The 21,330-nt window shown below is 35.8% G+C and overlaps 2 protein-coding genes and 1 long non-coding RNA gene across 10 annotated transcripts in view; 2 read left to right on the top strand and 1 right to left on the bottom strand.

Annotated features, from left to right (window-relative positions):
• The window catches only part of LOC143905910 (sodium-coupled monocarboxylate transporter 1), a 242,072-nt gene that overhangs the window by 208,912 nt on the left and 11,830 nt on the right, over positions 1-21,330 (top strand). For 5 of the 8 annotated variants that reach the window (XM_077421567.1, XM_077421570.1, XM_077421568.1 and 2 more), the window contains 2 exons: positions 15,498-15,702; positions 16,283-16,581. The exons of 1 other annotated variant lie outside the window; for it this stretch is intronic. In XM_077421567.1, the coding sequence (XP_077277693.1) occupies positions 15,498-15,702; positions 16,283-16,363 (286 nt within the window). In that variant the 3' untranslated portion in view covers positions 16,364-16,581. Of the gene's footprint in view, positions 1-15,497; positions 15,703-16,282; positions 16,585-21,330 lie in introns of those variants that run through there. 2 more of the 8 variants (XM_077421574.1, XM_077421569.1) reach the window with 2 other exon arrangements.
• LOC143905916 (uncharacterized) lies at positions 3,833-6,584 on the bottom strand. The gene is made up of 5 exons (XM_077421581.1): positions 6,408-6,584; positions 5,727-6,246; positions 5,381-5,623; positions 5,018-5,179; positions 3,833-4,929 (listed from the first exon to the last, which is right to left on the bottom strand). Exons 2-4 carry the CDS (start codon positions 6,193-6,195, stop codon positions 5,157-5,159), a joined length of 735 nt encoding a protein of 244 aa, XP_077277707.1. The 5' UTR covers positions 6,196-6,246; positions 6,408-6,584; the 3' UTR covers positions 3,833-4,929; positions 5,018-5,156.
• Positions 7,717-11,753, top strand: LOC143905926 (uncharacterized). Its single transcript, XR_013259369.1, has 2 exons — positions 7,717-9,005; positions 9,381-11,753. It is a non-coding gene; the product is annotated as an uncharacterized LOC143905926 (long non-coding RNA).

Raw genomic sequence — 21,330 nt, forward strand, 5'->3', positions numbered from 1 at the left:
AATATGCTCATTATCTACATTGTATTGGCTTTCGTCTGACGGAGCATTTTATTTTTTTTCATTTTTGGCAACGAGAAAAATACATAATACTTAATACTTAAAAAATTATAAAAATCAAAAAAATTACTTGCACCCCACTTTGAGATATTTCAAATCTGTTTGCGCCATTTTCTTTAAAATTGTTTGTAGTTGTTTGTAGTGCCTTTTGTTTCGTTTGTAGTTGAACCGTTTAAAAGTTACAACAATTTTAAAAAATAAATAAAACTTAATTTTGTCATTTGTCGAGATATTTCAAATTCGTTTGCGCCATCTTCTTCAGAATCATTTGTGGTTGTTTGTAGTGCTTTTCTTTTTGTTTGTAGTTGCACCGTTCAAAAGTTAATATATTTTTGCAATATACAAGAAGTGTAACTGCCAATTTTGGAAATATTTTAAAACTGATTGCACGACTCGATGTAGAATCGTTTATAGTTGTTTGTAATGGTTTCTTTAGTAAATAAATAGTACTAATTTTAATACTGGAAAAGGTATTGGTGAAAGTACTAAAGACATAAGTACTCAAAGTACTACTAAATTCGACCATACTGACTTCGTCAGAATTCTTTCCCAGTACTCATCCAGTACTCATCCAATACTTATTCAGTACTTCCTTCAGTACTTCCTCTAGTACTCCCTCTAGTACTATCTCCAGTAGTCCCCCAGTACTCGCCCCAGTACTTCCTCCAGTACTTTCTCCAGTACTCCTCCAGTACTCCCCCCAGTACTCCTTCCAGTACTTCCTCCAGTACTCTTTTAGTACTCATTGAGTACTCGTGGAATACTAACGTATGGCACAGGCGCAGTACTTGCGCAGTACTATCCAAGTAGAACAAAAAGTCAAGATTGTAGGCTTAGAGTTTAGGAACTCTTGCCTTAGGCGACTAGCGCCCGAAAATATCTGATTTGGTCCCGTAGGGGGTCTCTTATACAAGTCGGTGCAGAATCTTGAACTCGAGAGAATGCTTGGGCAAGGCGACGCCTAGCGGCATCGATGCAAACTGCCCATTTTACTAGTGTTGCCGCGTGGGCGTGTATCACTGGTGGCGTGACCGTCACAAAGATAATATCAAAATAACGTCATATTGATAGTTTAGTGTGTTAACTTAGTATTTTATTAATTTAGTATTTTTAAGATACGTGTTACGAAAAAGTAGTACTAGCAATCAGTACTCAGTACTGAGTGATCAGTATTCGTAGTATTGACAGTATTAATATGTTAATACTCATGAATATTGCAAAATGGTCAGTATTGTGCCTATTAGTTCTTACAGTACTGGCAGTACTATTATGATAATACTCCGAATATTAATATAATAAAGTACTGACCACTTCAATACTTTGAACTTTTAAGTACTAATGAGTATTATTGCTTGTAGTACTGCCAGTACTGTAAGCACTGACAGACACAGTACTGACCATTCTGCAATATTCATGAGTATTAACATACTAATACTCTCAATACCACGAGTACTGATCACTCAGTACTGAGTATACTGATTGCTAGTACTACTTTTTCGTAAGAGTTTAGTTTTGTTTTGTTTAAAATATCTCCAAAATTGGGAAAGTTACACTTTTTGCTTATTGCAAAAATATCATAACTTTAGAATGGTGCAAATACAAACAAAAAAAGAAAGCACTAAAAAATATTACAAACGATTCTGAAGAAGATGGCGCAAACGGATTTGAGATATCTCCAAAATTGGCAAAGTTACACTTTTTGTTTATTGCAAAAATATAATAACTTTTGAATGGTGCGACTACAAACAAAAAGAAAAGCTCGTCAAACAACTACAAATGATTTTGAAAAAATGGCGCAAGCGAATTTGAGATATCTCCAAAATTGGCAAAGTACTCTTTTTGTTTATTGCAAATATATAATAACTTTTGAACGGTGCAACTACAAACAAAAAGAACAGCACTACAAACAACTACAAACGATTCTGAAGAAGATGGTGCAAGTGGATTTGAGATATCTCAAAGAGGGGTGCAAGTAATTTTTAAATTTTTATAATTTTTAATGTATTAAACTACAAACAAAATTTTTGTTACTACAAACAACTACAAACAAAATGCTAACATTTTTCGTAAAAAAATTAATTTTTTGAAAGTCGGGTACCAGGTTCACATAGGTCCAATCCAAGCAGTAGTTTTAATTCTCTTTAACAAAATTATAATATTACAAAGAATCATTTTAATTACAAAGAATTTAAGAGGTAACAGTTCAAAATAAAAATATTTAATTAAAATAAAATACATAAATTTTTCTTGTAAAAAAACTTGGCTCTGCTAGACCTTTGCTAGAAATTTAATAAAATACTCAAATTTTTGAATAAAAACAATAAGAATAATTTAGGAACGAATGCAACGGGAATAAAAAAGCAGCGCCAAGTTTTTTTACAAGAAAAATGTATTTATTTTATTTTGTCAGCAGAATAAAACAAAATTAATGGTATTTGTTTAATAAATTAAAATAAGAATATATTTTTTTTGCATTAAATAGATGTTCAAAGTAACGACCTTTTTCTTCAATACATTTAGTGATTCAACTATGAGCGGTTTGTAGTTGAACTGCTGCACACACGCACACGCACACACACACCCTTGGTTAATGCCGGCGGTACTGTAACTTTCAAAACCGTAACTCAAAAAGTACTTGATAAAAAAATGTTATGTTATAGTGTTTTGAAAAGCTCTCGAGGTAAGCTACGCGAATATGCAATAAAAAATGGGGTTTCCTTTTAAAAAATTTAAGATAATTTTTACTGGACCTTGACAACACTCTTCAAGGTTATACTGATATTGCTACGTAATGCGTTACTTGAAACCCTACAACTTTTGTATGAAACATTTTTTTCTACAAACAGTATTTTAGGAGATAAACATCTGTAACGCTTTATTTCGTTCACCTGTATATTTACCACCCTGTATATTTACCAAAATTTATTTTGTTGTTATTGCTAATTTCGTGAATGATTAATATTTTTAGACACCATGGTATAAAATCAACGTCTATCATAATAATGGATAATAAAAATGGACTTGATTAAACTAATTAGCATAATTGCCTACAATACAAATTGCGCTATAGATCACTTTCTCGTTCTCTTCAACTTTTACAATTTACAAGACAGCATAATGATAACATCATATTGCGCCAAATTTCGGATCTGATTACATATAATCATATTAAATTACATGTTATTTAGATCTTTTTATATCTAATAATGTACCTATATATTTTTACATCTGATCATATTATACCTATTTTTTTCTCGGGAGGGTATAACAGAAAAATCGGAACACTACTGGTGTTCGGCGCTCGCCTGTATATACTAGATGTCCGTGTCATTCCACACAGCACACTTTATCTGAGGGACGTCTTACAGACATCATTTTGGGATATCACAATAACCGCGGGACATCCCAAAATGGTCTCAGATATCCGGTGGATATCCAGTGGATGCACAAGTGTCCGGCTATTTAGATTTTGCAGACATTTTCACAGGATATCCGAGGGAGATCGGAAGATATCGCAAGATATTAATTATAGCACTCGCGATCGCGTATGGATATTTTATATACAATGAAATTATGGTTTAACCAGAAAGGGGATAATCGTACAATCATGGACAGAAATATTGTTTCTCTTTTGTGATAAATTTTGGAATGTGCATTCTTGTTTAATAAAAGAATTCTTCCATTGGAAAATAAATTGTAAAATTAAACAAACACATTCCAAAACGTATTACAAAAAAATTAATCTGTCCACGATGTACATGAAAAAATAAGTATATTGTACATTGCATATTAAATCTTTATTTATTAAAAGAATATATAGTTTTTAAACAAAGTACCTCTAATTAAAAAAAAATACAATTAGTATAAAAATAGAATTACATATCACACGTACGAGTCTGATAAAACTTTCGACCCGAGGTACAAAAATAGAGGTACATATATATAAAGTACCTTTAAACTTTAACACTTTTTGTAAAAAAATAACAGTAATAAATGTAATGTTGCTGATTACTACAGGAAACATACGGTCTCGGCTTTTTCACGAGTGACCAAGTCCTTTTTTTTACGTTACACAGACATGTCAAAACAAAATATACTTTTACGTAGGAAAAATATTTAATTATGCAACAAGGATGGTCTTGTTCAAGAAGGAAAAAAAGAACGTTAGAAAAGGCGCTATTAGAATTTTTATGAAGGGACACTTGGTTTTTCCCTTCTCCGCCCGAGACCGTATGTTTTCTATCGCGCTACATTTAAAAATGTATTAATATACCGGTTATAACAATAGCGGCATCGGGGGGAAGCCTAGTGGTTTCTTATTGTCGGCGCTTAATTGCGGTTGAAACATATTTGTAGAATGATGAGCTCGCCCACGTGTACGCTCGCACATACATAATATTCGCCTTTTTTGTGTGTTTGATGTTACCGGAAGCAGCGACGGTAGAAATAAACGCGGCGAAAAGGGTTACAAAGTGAGCACACCTCTCTCTTTCTCCCGTTCATAAAAGGGAAATAATGATATAGAACGCACGGCCGGTCATTCGTTTCCACGAAAACAGTCAGTTTTTCCGCACTATTATGCGATAAACGTTGCGCTGACGCCAAGCACGATAATAAAAAATAAAAAAAAAATAAAAATAAAAGGACATTGCGGTAACACATACATAGCATTGGTATTTCAAGCGTGCAATTGGCATATATTTTTTTCTACCTCGTTTGTCATTTAATCGACCGTGTCATTTACTCCTGCTGTTGACTCATTGCCTTTTAAATGTTGTCTTGTATGTCTTTCCTTAGCATGTCTTAACCAGTCAGTTATACACTTCTTGATTCCTTGTAGCGTTGCATCGTTATGCATCTGCATTATAGTTGCTGAAAAATTAAAGTATATAATAATCACTGTTTTATAAGTATTTAAGTGAGCAGTGGATAATATTTGTTTTCTAATTATATGTCATACTTTGCAGAATTGTGTGAAACCATGACTTGAAAAATTTCTCTTTATTTAGTTTTGCTCCGGTCCAACTATATTGCATAGCTACATTGTCCGACATCAAAATTCCCATAAGAGTATATGTTGTGTTTTTTAATTAGTACCTTTACATTTTGCAAATAGTCGTAACTGCAATAAAAAATGACATTATTAATAAACTTACTTAAAAATGACAGATATGAGCAAGTGTCTTTTTTATGTTCAGAATAAATAAGTTTACCAAAATACTTAAAATTTTCACACAATAGTAATGTAGCTTTTATTTGACACTAATTTTATATAGTTAAAATCAACGTAACAATATATAAAAAAATTAAATATTACACTCACCACATTTTCTCTGTAATCTGTCCATTTTCCATTTACCTTTGGCCGCATGAAAATCTTCAAGCCTCTGTGCAGGAAGGTGCTCGGGATGGAAATCAGTATCACTATTTACAAGGTCAGATATTGACGTTGCAGAATTCCGATTTATTTTTTCCACTACGTTTTTTAGCATTGTTTCGCATCTTTTTCCTCTTAAATTATTTTCGACGATCTGTTTTAATATGTCTTGTTGAAAGTTTAGCATAACTGCAACAGTTATTGGTATAACATAAAATATCAATCAATATAATGTGGTGAGATTAATGATGTACAATATTAATATGTAAATATTCTAAATTAATTTTTTTACCTTTGCACAAGTCGCAATTGGTTTCAGCAATCGCCATGTCTAATTCATAACGCTTATTAGCGTCAGATTTATTGATATTTTTTTGGTTATTTCGTGCACCAATATCTGGTTGTGTCGTACGTGTCTTTGAAGAAAAACCAATATTTGAAGCAGATTTTTTGCCATATCTTGCTTGTGGTGACATATGAAGAGGAGATAATCGCTTATTAGAGTCAGAAAATGTGTCGATATTTTCCTGGTCATCAATGTCTGGTTGTATCGCACGTGTCTTTGAAGAGGCACCAATATTTGACGCAAAATCACGGAATCTGTCATACACGTTGTTCGACAATTGTGGCAATGAACATATCGGCTCCGAAGGCACTAGCGTCTCACGCGTGGGTAATATAGGAGCCCTCACGGGCGGCTCGGGATCCGCGTTCTCAATCTCCGGCGGTCTGCCACCCTCGAACATCAGGCTAATTGCCATCTCCACGTTTCCATCGGCCAACGTACTGCTGGGCCGTCGCCTCGCTCTCGCCTAAACCAGAGGACACAAACATGAAAAACGCTCGGGTACGTCGCAACAGCATAATGTTCCTAATATTTACACCCTCGGCATTGTCGCGATTCACACACGGATTCGAAGAAAAGCGCTGTGGCACTCGTATTCGCGATGCTGTCTGAGTCGCGCTATTTAACCTGATCGAACGATAATTCTCGCACTGACGCACAGACGATGTACCCGTCACCTCGATAAACTTCAAAACGTTGCGTCAGCAAAATATTTCGATCGACACACGAGACACATTGACAAGATGTCCGACCGCCGACGTCCGACTTCGTGTTCGTCGTGGCTTCGTGCGCTTTGTGCCCGATCGACTCTCATCGGGGCGACTTCGGCTCGCCTCTGCGCGCGCATCAACACGCCGCCTTCGGACTTAGGGTGCTGTCACATGGCAGTCAGAAATTCGGAAAACGGAATTTTGGAAAAGTAACGATTTTTGTGACTGGGCTCCCCATGGACCGATATTTCCGGAATAAGTAAAAATTGAAAAAATTATTTTTATTGTTTAAAAAAAAAGATACTTACCGTAGTAGTAGAGTCTATTAAAAAATGCTTTATCTTCTGATCCGTATTAATACTATTAATTTATATATTCTGAGTAGTATACGAGAATTTACAAAAAATAATATATACTCCTGTGATATATTACAAGTACAACCTAAGAATTTACAAAAAATAATAATAATTTAATATTCTAAAAGATATCCTTCAGAAGATCTCGTAAGATATCTTATGCAAAGCCAACGGATATGGCAGAATATTTAGATATCCTGAGATCATAATAGGATATCTCACGATATCTTATTGGAATATCCCGGGATGACCTGCTGTGATATCCGTGGGATCGTATTTGAAAATCTTGGTCAATTTGGGATATCCTCAGGATACAGTGTGCTGTGTGGCGTAATTGTTGTACATATTAGTTGATAAGTTGCGCGTACAATCAACGTACAAAATCGTATTTTGTGACTCGAGCGAGACGTTGGCGGATCGCGACAGATAGCAACACTCGCGCGACTCACCCGACTCGTGCTACCCGCCCACGGGTGGCCCGCAATTATTTGGAACCATGAGTACTCGCTCCGGCCGCAATTCGCAGGTGCGCGAGCCGAGGAGTACCGTGGGAGAATTCGCTGTTCAAACGTGGACTCAAGAACACATCCGTTTTGCTCTCGCGCACGGTTCGGAGTCGATCGAGTGGACTCGCACTTTCGGAGCTCGACAAGTCGTCACGTTAAGCTCGAGCCTTGCGTGCTTGCCTCTTGCACATGTGCCTGCTATATCGCCTGCTTGCCCGAATTGCACGTTTTGCCTGCCTGCCTGCTGCGGCACGTGAGTGCCTGCACATCCTAGCCTGCTGCACGCTTTCCGCTCTCCATCACCACAGGGAGGACCGGACGCCACGAGGCCACCACGAGAACATCGGGAAACGATACGGTGAGTCGCTTTTTCGCTTGCCTTTTCGCTTTATTCGCCTAATTAAAATTGTGAGGGGATTGCCCCTCTGGTCCTTCGAACCACGAAATCTCATTGACCGATCGCAAATCCGGGGCGATTGACACCCCCCCGAGCAACTGGATTATCTCGGAAATATGACGTTTTTGGAAGAAATGTTTTATACAAAAGTTGTATAGGGTACCAAGTTACCCATCATGTGGTGATATTGATTTGACTTAAACGACCTTTTTTTCAGCTTAGGTGTATCTTAATTCGACCCAACTGGCCAACTTTATTAAATGTTACTATATAGTAACATCGCCGACTCGACAAGTTCTTTATAAACAATCGAATATGCCGTGTCGACGGTCTTCTATATATTTTAATTATCAACGAACAAATTATTTTTTAGATGTGGCGTAACAGGTATTATGCCTAACTAATTAATAGTTTGTACCTGTAACGCTTGATAAGGATCTAAACCCGAGGTCGAGAAACGTAGCGTGCTATTTAATAAAGTTGGCCAGTTGGGTCGAATTAAGATACACCTAAGCTGAATTATTTTCACTTACTGGCGAGATAACTCTCAATTTGCGATCTTTTTTTGTTAACGGGGGGGGGGAATCCGCACGGATACCCTTTTTCCCGGAGCGGGGAGGGCGGTTATGTGGGACTCCAACCCACTAAAAGCCTCCCGGATGTCCCTCGCGGCGTTTTGTGAGGAGGCCCCGGGAACTTGAGATATCTACCATGGGCCTCCTCACTACCATGGGCCTCCTCACGACCTTAAACGACCTTGGAAAAGTCATATCAAGGTCACATTGAGTGATTCTTAATTGAGGACCCCTATTTCTCATGCCATATTCTCGTAGCTTTTGTCAAGACGTTTTCAAAACACGAAGATAAAACTCTGTTTTGTTAAGAATTTTATATTAATTTTTTGTTAAGAATTTCATATTTCATATTTTCCATATCTAAAAAAGGCATGTAAAGTCGATACTCGAATCTGTCAAAGTTTATTGTTGTCGCTTTTCCGCGATGCCGATTGGTACTCTCGCTGCGCTTATTTTATGAGCAGCTGTCATCGTATATTTTGACAGTTGTGTGTATCAAAGAGTTAATAGTGTAATAGTAATAGTAGGGGAAGGTGCTGTACCTTGGGTGCAGCTGTACGTTAGAACACTCTGTCATAATCGAACAGTGTTAGCATCTGGCGATAGTTTATGGTACTAATTGTTGAGTTATTTGATAATGTTTTTAAATCTGTAATTTTGTGTCGTTGCGATTATTTACACGTAAGTTATATCGACTTTTGTATTTTATGACGCGTGAAGTAAATTTATTGAAATTTGTACTGTGATTTTTGTAATTTTTTATAATAAAGATATAGTTATCAGCCAAAGCTAGTAAGAATGTGTCAAATATGTAGAATAATGTAGTAAATTATTTATAACCCCATTTATAACCTGCAAGCTGTTAACTAATTTTTTTATTAGAAATTGATTTCTATGTATCTTGGAACATGACGGTTAATGTATCTTGGAACGCTGTTTCAAAAGTATATTAGCTAATTGTTATCTTTATATAACTTTTAGTTATTTGTTTAACTACAATTTTTTCTATTTTTACTGACAGCTAGAGTAATTGAAAGCTATTTGTTTGTATTATAGTTACCATGCCACGTAGTAAACGAGGAATAAAAAGATCAAAGCCGAATGCTGGAGCTTTGATATCTGCTGTAAATGCAGTTTTAGGAAATGAGACGACAAAGGGTATCTTGTGAGAGAAGCAACAAAAATATTTAATGTAAAATTAACAACATTACAGCGACATTTTAACAAATTCAAAACATCAGGTGAAAAACAATTTTGATACATAAGGTTGATATCAAAAGAGTTTTTACGCCGAATAAAAAAAATTTATTGAAAGAATACATCAAAATTTGTGCAAAACTCCATTATGGAATTTCGAGAGATAATATCAGAACTCTAGCCTATGAATTTGCAAAAACAAATCACAAAAAATATCCTGCAAAATAGGATGAAAAAAATAAAGCTAGAAAGAGTTGGATTCGTTGTTTTATGGAGAGACACAAAGAAGAATTAAGTTTACGGAAACCAGAAGCAACAAGCCTATCTCGTAGTACGAATTTTAACAAGCACAATGTGAAGATGTTTTTTGACAATTTGGAAACGGCTAATAAAAGTTATGGACTATTTGAAGCAAGAAATACTTACAACTGTGACGAAACGGGACTGACAACGGCCGGTGCAAACTCCGTCTAGAATTGTGGGCTTAGAATTGAAAGGCTTAAAGCAAGTTGGTTCCATGACTTCTGCAGAGCGAGGGATGAATGTTACCGTAATTGCTGCAGTAAATGCAATAGATAATCACATTCCACCCATACTGATATTTTCACGAGTCAATTTCAAAAATTTTATGCTTCAAGAAGCTTCTCCTGGATCTATTCGCAACGCGAATCCAAGTGGCTAGAGCAATGAACAACTGTTCATTCAATTTTTTGATTATTTTGTTAAACATTCTAGTGCATCGCAATCGAATCACGTTCTTCTGATTTTAGAAAATCATATTTCGATTCTTGTTATCGAAAAAGCACGAAATTGTGGTGTCACTCTTCTCACTTTCCCACCGCATACGTCACATAAACTTCAGCCACTGGATTGCACGGTATTTGGACCGCTTAAAATTCATTACAATCAGACTGTATCTCATTGGATGGTGAACAATCCAGGGAAAACATTTGGAATCTATGACATTGCCGGTGTTCTGGGACTAATTTATCCGCACGCTTTCAGTACAAACAACATTGTGAATGGTTTTCGTGTCTCAGGCATATGCCCAATCAATATGGAAGTATTTGGAGAAGATGAATTTTTGCCATCGTACGTTACAGATCGTTCTCATGAAACAACTACAGAAGGAGTCAATGCTTCGCTTACTTCTCAAGAAATGTCAAGACAAAATAATCCACGTTTACTTTAAGATGAAAATGTTACTGTGGTTACCTGACAAATCGAGCAAACTAAAATTTCAAAAAAAAAAAGACAAATATAGAAGAATTGAGTAAAAAAAAAGAAAATTTGCAAAATTTGCAAAATTTGCAAAAAGGAAATTGAGTTTAAAAGATGAGTTTAAAAGACAGTGAAGAATTAGACAACCCTGATTTTATTGTCCGTTAAAAGCTATTTTTATAATTTATTATTAAGCGTTGATATTATTTTATTTTATTTTTATTTTTGTTTTTTTGCTTTATTTTATTAATAAAAATAATAAATATTTTATTAGAGAGAAAAATAAAAGCATAGTTAAGAAAAAGGCGTAAGATTACTTTTTATGAACGGTTGTTTTTATTTCTGACGATAAATTTATTTCAGATTTGATTGTCATTTTCAATTTAATAATTGACCAAGATATTACTAAATTTAATAAAATATTATATTTCTTTAAAAAAATTTACTTATTTTTTTTAATTAAAATTTTTCATAGGTGTGTGTGTATGTTTCAAGGTACAAAAGGGAGTGTTTCAAGGTACATCAAGCTGCTGTACCTTGAAGTAAAATTTCCTATTATAAAAAATTGCTGTATTCTCTTACCAGATGGTAATAAAAATTTAGGTTTTTTATATTAATATATATATATATATATATATATGTGTACTTTAATAATATATATTTTTCAAAAATTTTTAATTAAAACTGTGGCTCAGAAAAATCAAAAACTTAAAAGTGTTCCGAGGTACAGCACCTTCATATATAATGTTAAAGCTAAATAGCGCGCGTAAAGCGCGCATCTGTGATGTCTAGTTTATTAAAAATCAGGAAATTTTTAACGAAAGAGAGCTGTAGCATAGTGTATTTTGAAAACGTCTCGACAAGGGCTACAAGAATATGTCATGAAAAATAGGGGTCTCCGTTTAAAGAACTCAATATGACCTTGATGTAACTTTCCCAAAAGTGTTCAAGGTCAAACCAATCTTACCACATAATAGGTAACTTGGTACACTTCAACTTTTGTAAAACATTTCTTCCGAAAACGTCATCTTTCCGAGATAATTCAGTGTCCCGACCTTTATGCTATATACTCTGTATAACCAGTAACTAATTCTTATTAATTAAATTAAAAAATGTAAAGTCTTTAATAATTTGTATTCGAGTTGGTAATTATTTATGCAAAGCTTCAAATAACTTTAATCAATTTGAGAATTTTTTTTTCTGTTTATCCATATAAAGATGTGTTATATACAAGTATAAGCAAAAAGGAAGCGTCAGAAGATCACTACTAGCTCATTCAATCATCAAGTATTGTTTTCTGAATGTTGAAATGTTGAAACAACGTCTACAAGACATTGCAATTCAGTGGACATTAGACGTTTGTGCAATGTCTTTTCAACGTTGAATCTACATTTCGCAATGTTGATGCTATATTGCAAATGTTGCGATGCAATGCTTTTGAGATGTTCATTTAACATTTGTGTACTATATGGGCCTGTATATGTATATAGTGTCTCTCTCTGATAATACATGTAATCCACTGATCGTGGATGAGTAGAGTGGGTTAAACTGAATAGAACAGTCTTGTACTATTTTGCAAGTTTCTCAATAATAAATAAGAAATTAATTAATAAAAATACGCAAATAAATGTACATCCGCGCGTCAGAAGTGAGAAATGGCACGCAAGAATTCTCAGCGTGTCATTTTTTGCCTCAGGTCGTGGCGAGAAAGAGACAGCCCAGCGTTCCATGCTGATTGCAATTGCTGTACTCGCGGCGATGCATTGGGAGTACATGTGCCTAGCAATCACCAATACGTAACGTTGAGCTGTCTTTTGTTGCTGAATCGCACTGATTTGCAGATATTTTTTAGACAAATTTTTAAATTAAACTGCAGAATGTTGAAAGTACGTAATTTTAAGGAACAAAACAAATTACCCAGATAGACAGACGTGTTGAACATAGCATGTAAACATTTTACGCATACTTTGTGCTGCTAGTGTAACAACATAAAATTACAAATAAGTGAAATAAACGTATACTTATTATAATGTTATATTGTTATTATATATTTTTATTTCATAATATAGCAATATGTGCCCACATTTTGTTACAAACGGACAACTGCAATTATATATAAAATGTTTCAAGTATAAAATTATATTTTAATTGTATTATTTGTGGAAGCAATAATTAAAGCAAGCTATTTGACAAATATTAACTTAGTATTATTCTATTGTAATCTATTTATAAGGTAGTTGCGTCTTTATGCTATTTTAAATTTGCATATTGTTATTTAGAAACATAGTATTTTATTACCATAGAATATTGCATATTACAATTCAGTATATATGTAAAATTCGTCATTTATTGCATATCCCCGCAGGGTTCGCAATCTACTACCAACACTATCCTTCTCCTCTCACTTTAACCCTTTGAACCAACGGCTTAACGTTTCTTTCCGAAAGACGGAGCCCAGTTTTCTCCACACAAGAGCCTATCTTTCACAGAGGGGCGCAGCTATTGGAAAAACATTCCATGCCTCATGGCTCTAGTGGACTCGAACCTGGTTCCTCAGATAACGAGTCTGGCGCTCTACCACTAGACCACACTGCCGCCCAATTCAGTATATATGTATAGTTAAATATTAGAACTAAATTTTTGTATACACAAAATGCTGGCATTATACTGTCATTTTGTTGCTTTGATTTTTTAACATTATAAAGATGTGTTATATACAAGTATAAGTAAGAAAGAAGTGTCAGAGTCAGAGGATCATCACTAGCCTTCAATCATCAAAAATCAAACAACGTGAGGCGTGGGTTACTACTCGGATGGATGACCGGCTGAGAGAGAATGGATTTTTTCAGGCAAGCGCGTGGCTGTACGCACATGACTTGGGAGCGTATAGTGCTTTGATCATCCTCTGATTGTCCGCAGTCGTTTCTGACAAATTAAGTTAATTATTCACGCAATAGATTACAATTTTTTAATTATATTTATTATTTTAACATAATGTAATTTTAATATTGTTAATATTATTTATTACACAATTTTAGGTAGGTTTTTAATCAATCCTTTGGAGTTACAATTTTCATTCATCATTATCTTCATTTCCACACTTAACCCTTTTTAGACCAACGATTTAACGTCTCTTCCGAAAGACAAAGCTCAGTTTTCTTCATACGAGTCAATTTCTCGCGCGAGAGGCGCAGCTTTTGTTATATTAAAATTCCATGTTTACGTGGTTCAAGTGGACTCTCGAACCTGATTTCATCAGATTATGAGTCTGGCGCTCTACTACTAGACCACACTGCCCTGCATAATTTTAGTCAACATATGTTATTGCAACTTCTTATTGCTTCAGTAATGTCGAATTAATTGCAATGCGCTCTGTTTCTGGCAAAATGAGCAGCATATTGCAGCAATTTTTACAGCATGAGAAGATCTCTTTCATTTGCTGATAACATTCATGTCTTATGAGGACGTATCTTTGAATATCTATGCAGCAACTTCCAATTTTCAAATTTCATTACTGTGCGGACAATATGCCGACATATGTTTATCTGGGTATTTTCTTTTACATAAAAAATGGTCAAATACGATCGCAAGTATATTAAACTAGAAATTTCAAGCTTTAAAATATTTTTTAAATATTTTTCTTGTAATGTGTGTGTGTGTGCGTGCGTGCGTGCGTGCGTGCGTGCGTGCGTGCGTGCGTGCGTGCGTGCGTGCGTGCGTGCGTGCGTGCGTGCGTGCGTGCGTGCGTGCGTGCGTGCGTGCGTGCGTGCGTGCGTGCGTGCGTGCGTGCGTGCGTGCGTGCGTGCGTGCGTGCGTGCGTGCGTGCGTGCGTGCGTGCGTGCGTGCGTGCGTGCGTGCGTGCGTGCGTGCGTGCGTGCGTGCGTGCGTGCGTGCGTGCGTGCGTGCGTGCGTGCGTGCGTGCGTGCGTGCGTGCGTGCGTGCGTGCGTGCGTGCGTGCGTGCGTGCGTGCGTGCGTGCGTGCGTGCGTGCGTGCGTGCGTGCGTGCGTGCGTGCGTGCGTGCGTGCGTGCGTGCGTGCGTGCGTGCGTGCGTGCGTGCGTGCGTGCGTGCGTGCGTGCGTGCGTGCGTGCGTGCGTGCGTGCGTGCGTGCGTGCGTGCGTGCGTGCGTGCGTGCGTGCGTGCGTGCGTGCGTGCGTGCGTGCGTGCGTGCGTGCGTGCGTGCGTGCGTGCGTGCGTGCGTGCGTGCGTGCGTGCGTGCGTGCGTGCGTGCGTGCGTGCGTGCGTGCGTGCGTGCGTGCGTGCGTGCGTGCGTGCGTGCGTGCGTGCGTGCGTGCGTGCGTGCGTGCGTGCGTGCGTGCGTGCGTGCGTGCGTGCGTGCGTGCGTGCGTGCGTGCGTGCGTGCGTGCGTGCGTGCGTGCGTGCGTGCGTGCGTGCGTGCGTGCGTGCGTGCGTGCGTGCGTGCGTGCGTGCGTGCGTGCGTGCGTGCGTGCGTGCGTGCGTGCGTGCGTGCGTGCGTGCGTGCGTGCGTGCGTGCGTGCGTGCGTGCGTGCGTGCGTGCGTGCGTGCGTGCGTGCGTGCGTGCGTGCGTGCGTGCGTGCGTGCGTGCGTGCGTGCGTGCGTGCGTGCGTGCGTGCGTGCGTGCGTGCGTGCGTGCGTGCGTGCGTGCGTGCGTGCGTGCGTGTGTGTGTGTGTGATTTGTTAGCGACTTTAAGCAATTTAAAAATGGCACAATTTTGAGCGTTTTAAAAGTTTATTTTTTGTTGAATAATATAATAATAATTATTATATTTAATAGGGAGCCATGGGCATTATACCGTCTCAGTTACCTTTGGTATACTATGACTGGTGCCTTAGTGACTATGAGTGTTAGTCTCATCGTAACTCTGATTACTTCCGAAGATGTTGAAAAATTAGATCCGATGCTCGTAGCACCATTTGTAAGAAAATATTTAAAGACTTCAAGGAAAGATGTTGCGTCTGAAGAACTTCATCAAGTCAAGGTTTTATTATTTTTTTATTAAATTAATTTTTTATTTTTTAGTTAAATTCATCTTTCTTGATTAGATAACATCTTATTTTGTTGTAAAAAATTAATAATTTAATTATTAAATTATATATACGAAAGTGGTTTGAGATAAGTTTGGTGTATGAGATGATGTTACAACCTATTTGGTGACGTGATGGAAAGTTCATCTCTGCTTCACCTCCCCTAGGCCAAATTTTAACCAGAAGTGACGCGTTATTCACGTTTGGCAATTGTTTGAAGCGAGAGGTTTAGCAGTTGCCACAAAAATGAAAAAAAAAAATAAAAAAACGTTTTTTTCTTACAAAAATGTGTTTTACCAAACTTATCAAACAACGCTCGTGTATTATCAATATATATATATATATATATATATATATATATGTATATATATATATGTATACATATATGTAAGTATATATTATATATTATAACCTCATTTTTTATACTAACAATATAGTATTTTATATTACAGTATATATTATTTAGTGTTTACTATATTATAAAATTTAATATATTGGTTATATAATTATATTATTCGATTTATTTACAATTAGGTTGCAAAATCAAATGAAAAGATGGCGTCTTGTACTATCAATGAGGATGATAAATTATTATCAGTAGAAACTTCGGCATGATGTAATAAATAAGTAATTATTAATATAAATTTTTGCCTTTAATGCTAGGAATTTGTTAAAAATAGAATAAGATTTTGTAGTTTAATAACACTGATTCGTGTATCAAAGTCAGAGTCATATTGAATTATTAAAAAGAGCTTTGTACAAAGTTTTGTACACAATACCATATATTTTTAGTAATATGATGTATATTATATTGTAAAAATTATTATAAGTTATTGTGAATAGTATGTTTACTTAAGCATACTACAATAAATAATATAAAAATATATAATATTTTGGTTTTACATTGTATTATCATATATCAAAAAGAATGTAAAAAAGTAAGTATATTACGTGATTATATGCAGCACTTATATTCTTGTAAAAAAATTTAAATTAATAAAAATAAAAACTTTGATATATTTATAATTTATACAATTTTTTTTTTAACGTTTGGGATAGCTTGTTAATACTCTATTGGATTCGAGAGCAGGTCCAGAAACAAATCGAGATGTTTAAAGTAAACAAAGACAAATTTATTGCAATTTATAAAGATAGAATTAGCGAGGACTTTCATTTCCAGTTTGTTGAAAAATTGTGTAGCTAACGGCTGCGACATAGAAAACATTATAATGTGGCGAAACAAAAATGTATATGTATATAAAGCAAATGAAGAATGCAAAACATAAACTTATGTAGGGCAAACTGAAGCTAAATTACCCCAGAGGCATGTTGCTCATGTTGCTTTTTTTATGTTTATCAGGCACATGTATATAAAATTGCGAAGTGATCGTTGTTTAGGATTAAGGTAAAGTCATTACGGTGGGGCGTTGGCACGAGCACAAAACAGCCCTCGGACTTGACCCGAATTCGCCCGAAATCACCCGGTTGTCGCGCCTACCGTTCCGACCTGCAATTGTAAACCGCGCACGCGTTTCCTAATTTGCGTACACCGCGCAACGCGTCACATCGTGGATCGATATGATTTGTCCTTCGTAAGGCATCGACCCCTCGCCGAGGGTCTCCTATCGGGACGAGAGATAATCGATGTCGATCCGCGTTTTCTTCTGTTCCTGCCTCGCTAAGGAGAAAGTCGAGCCGGCCGTTCGTGGCAATTATATTATCGGGTGTGCCGAAAGTAATTACGCGAAGTCCGTATAGTTTCATCGCGAGCCGCACCCGCTCGATTGGTCACCGCGTGAAACATCTCAGATCGCTCTTCCGTTCACATGAACGGAGAGTGAGCCGGTTTTCGTCGCGCGCGCACCCGGTCGATTGGTCCGCGCGCGAATTCCGGAAAGTTGGTGCGCTCAGTGCATCCGTGCAAAGAGTTGCATCGTGCGCACAAGTTTCGTCGCGATCTGCACCCGTTCGATTGGTCGTCGCGCGAAACATCTTTTTTCCCGAGTTTTTGTCGCCCGTAATACGACGGAACGACGCACATAGACGGATCACGTGATCACCGCGTGCGGTACCGTGATCCTGCGAGAGAGACTCGTGTCGACGGCAAGACCGTCACACGAGTCGAACCCGGTTTTCGCAAAAGCCTCTTCGAGCATCGCGAAAATCGCGCGTAAGCTCAGTCGAGCCGTTTTGATAAAATCAACGCCGAGAGTTCGATTCCGATATCGACCCCGCTCGCGGCTATCTTGTCGTGCCGCGCCGTACATGTGAACGCGGCTCTACCGCGCCTCGTATCTCTGTGATTTAGTGTAAAATTCGTGCTCGCTAATTCGTCCCTGAGTACCCAAAGTGAACCTGAGGCTCTCGCACGTCTGTTCGCGGTCGCTCATCTGCCTCGCGAGCAAGATATCAATCGCGTGCAAGATCTCCGATCGCAAGGGCGGTCATTCATCGCTCTTTCGCGAGCCAAGCAGAGAGATCGAGCGAGCCATGGTGTAAAGAAACAAGGTAAAGCATTGCGCATATGGCGGTCGCACGATAAAATTAGCCAATGAAATGTGGGTCCAAGTACACGCGCGAAATTCAAATAAGAAATAATCACGTAATCAATGTCACCGATGAGATACCTCGTCGGTGGCAATGTATGTTTATTTATAATTAAGATTGTAAGAAAAAAATGTAAAAATTTTTTAAACTATGTACAAAAATATTAATATATATATAAAATTTCAAAAATGTATAAATAATAAATATTTTATCTTTTATGTGTAATCTCATAAAATAAATTACAAGGTATCTTTTCAAAAAGTATATGTATATGTGTGTTACTAAAAGAAAAAGAATATAATATAGACGGAGTATGTAACATGTAAAAGAACAATGAAATAATACAATTTGTAGTATAAAAATGCTGTTATTTTTATTTCTCACTACATTTTACATTATATATTTATACAATACTTTGTACAAAAATATATATATTATCTTATATATGTGGGATTTTTTTTATTACATATTTTAGATATTTTTTTGCTTTTTTTCTTTAAAATATTATTTTCTACAATTTCTTTATTCAGTTTACGCAATCGTATATATGTACAAGTACGTACAAGACAACCAATGACTGCCCTAGGAAATTAAGTTATTATTAGTTTTTGTACAAATAATATCAATTAATTTATCAAAAATCCATGGTTCTTTATTTAAAAAATTACCATGAAATTTTTCAAATTCGGAATTCATAATATTTGCTACTGCTTGTAATTCAGTAGTGGGATACATGAAATTTTCTCTAGATTTAAAAGTAACCCAATCGTCTCTGAAATTGCTGGAAGTGTTTTTGTAGGGACACCTAAATTACTATAAGTGTTATGGAATCTATGTGCTACATATCCAGCAACATACAATAAAGCATTTTTTTCGATAATTTCGGTGCCTATGTTTTGTTCAATGGCTTCAAGTAATTCTAATTTTTCTAAAGTTGGAGTATAACAGCTTAAATCAATTGCTGGAAAAATTATAAGAAGACAATTATGGAAAAAATTATATAAACATGGATATAAATAAATTATATCACATTATTCAATAAAAAATAGCAAATTGAATATATTTTGAATATATTATGATCCATACACATACATAAACTTAATGACAATCTTAAATATAAAATCAGACTATAAATATCGATGTATAAATATAGGCTTTAACATTGATGTATATAAAACCGGCGGCACACGATGCTTATTTCATGTTATATTATTTGCTGGATTTTTTTGCTGCTGTGTGGGCAGTTGTCGTAGCAATGCTGCTAGCTGTGTTGTTAACTTCTTTACATGGTGCGGTCTTTCGTACAGGCTGAGTAGCTGGACCTTCATTTTTCAAATAAAAACAAAAACATACCGTGTGCCGCTAGTTAAATAGATGTCGATTAAATTACTATTTCTCACTAAATAAGCTAGACAGGACGAATTTCTAAAAAAAAAATGTCTTTTATTTGCTGTATTAATATTAAAAAATAATTAATAAAAAAATTAAATTAATATTCGTACTAGTAGTCATACGTTATATAGAAAGAAAAATAATGAAATAATTTAAAATAAAAGAAATTCACAAAAAAAATTTCATTCAAATAATTTAAAAAAAAAAGAAAAATTTTATAATATAGAATATATACATACGCTAATACTAGATATTTTATGTATTTTTTTCTATTAATAGATTAAAATGCACGCACACACTGCATATATATATATATATATATATATATATATACACACACACACACACACATCATAATGTTCTAAACAATAAATTAATAAAAATTTATATTTCAAACTTTTTACGTTACCTTCATTGTTTTCAACTTCTTGTATGTCGATATCCATTGCTTCTTCCTCAATTTTATTATATTTTTCTGTATTTATAAAGCCTTTCTCTTCAATAACTATTGATTTTTCTTTTGGTATTGAATGCAAATTTGTTGCTTGACTATGAACATTGTTATGTGCTTCATCAATTTCTGTGAGAATAGTAGAATCATCTCCTATAGTATTTGCACCTAAAGTGACATACTCCGAGTGTTTACCTAATATATACCATCTCAATCTATATTTTAATTGCACAGGTGTAGGATGATCATATCCTGCACCTATCATTCTTAAGTATGAAAATAAATTTTCTAGGACATCTTGATTCAGTCTTCTTGTTAATAGATATTTTATTGGAAATTCTTCAGATGAATATTTTTGTAGAATATATGGAAACATTTCAACTAATAATTTGTTACACACTAAAATTCCTTTTTGAAACTGCAATAATGTTGATCTACGTCCCACTCGCATTTCCAGAATAAACTCGTTCATATTAGCAATTATTTTATTTTGTTCGTCTATATTAATACCATATGCATGTGAGCTAGTACAATGCCCAAATTTAAAGTTGCTATTAAAAATGTCAAACCAGTCATTAAATAACTTAAGTATGTCAGCAGTTTGTTTCCATTGTGGAGAAGTAAGTAGATCCTTTTCTCCGCACCAACGTATTGCTAATGCGTTAGTATTTGAGAAAACTTGTGCAGCCATTTTAACATTTTGTCTCTGTGCTCCTTTTATATCTAAATGTGCTCTACTTAATTTGTGAGCTATTTTTAAATCTCCTGAATTTAATCTCAATATTTCTTCTAAGCATGTCTTGTCAACATCAATTCCTTTCGTTTTAAAGCCGGAGTCCAAAAAGTTATTCCTGGCCAATTTTATTAAGTGAGGAGCGTCAGCGTAAAAAAATATTTTTAATGAACTATTACTTGGATGTATAATATAATTTTGTTTCACAATGGTTTCTTGTTCATTCTTTTTCGGAGTATCTGTGCTAACATTTATTCCAATATTAAGATCATTCCACAGTTTCATGTTCGCTGGCCCCATATCACTTATCACAGCCAAAACAATATAATTAATTTCATAAAGTCTATTTATTATTGTTAGCAATGTATCTGCAGACATAGGTTTATCAAACTCATAATATATTGGCTGTTTCCATTTACAAAACAAACCTCGGGCCAAGACAAACTGACATGTCTTATG

The sequence above is a fragment of the Temnothorax americanus genome, unplaced genomic scaffold, assembly GCF_048541705.1.
Source record: "Temnothorax americanus isolate GAGA-0224 unplaced genomic scaffold, ASM4854170v1 Scaffold69, whole genome shotgun sequence".
Lineage (NCBI taxonomy): Eukaryota > Metazoa > Arthropoda > Insecta > Hymenoptera > Formicidae > Temnothorax > Temnothorax americanus.

Excerpts from the sequence above, each read along its gene's own strand:
- LOC143905916 (XM_077421581.1), bottom strand. The coding sequence starts at position 6,195 with ATGGCAATTAGCCTGATGTTCGAGGGTGGCAGACCGCCGGAGATTGAG. Across the intron at positions 5,624-5,726 it reads CAATTGCGACTTGTGCAAAG|TTATGCTAAACTTTCAACAA; the intron begins GTAAAAAAATTA and ends TAACTGTTGCAG. Across the intron at positions 5,180-5,380 it reads CAGATTACAGAGAAAATGTG|TTACGACTATTTGCAAAATG; the intron begins GTGAGTGTAATA and ends TTTTTATTGCAG.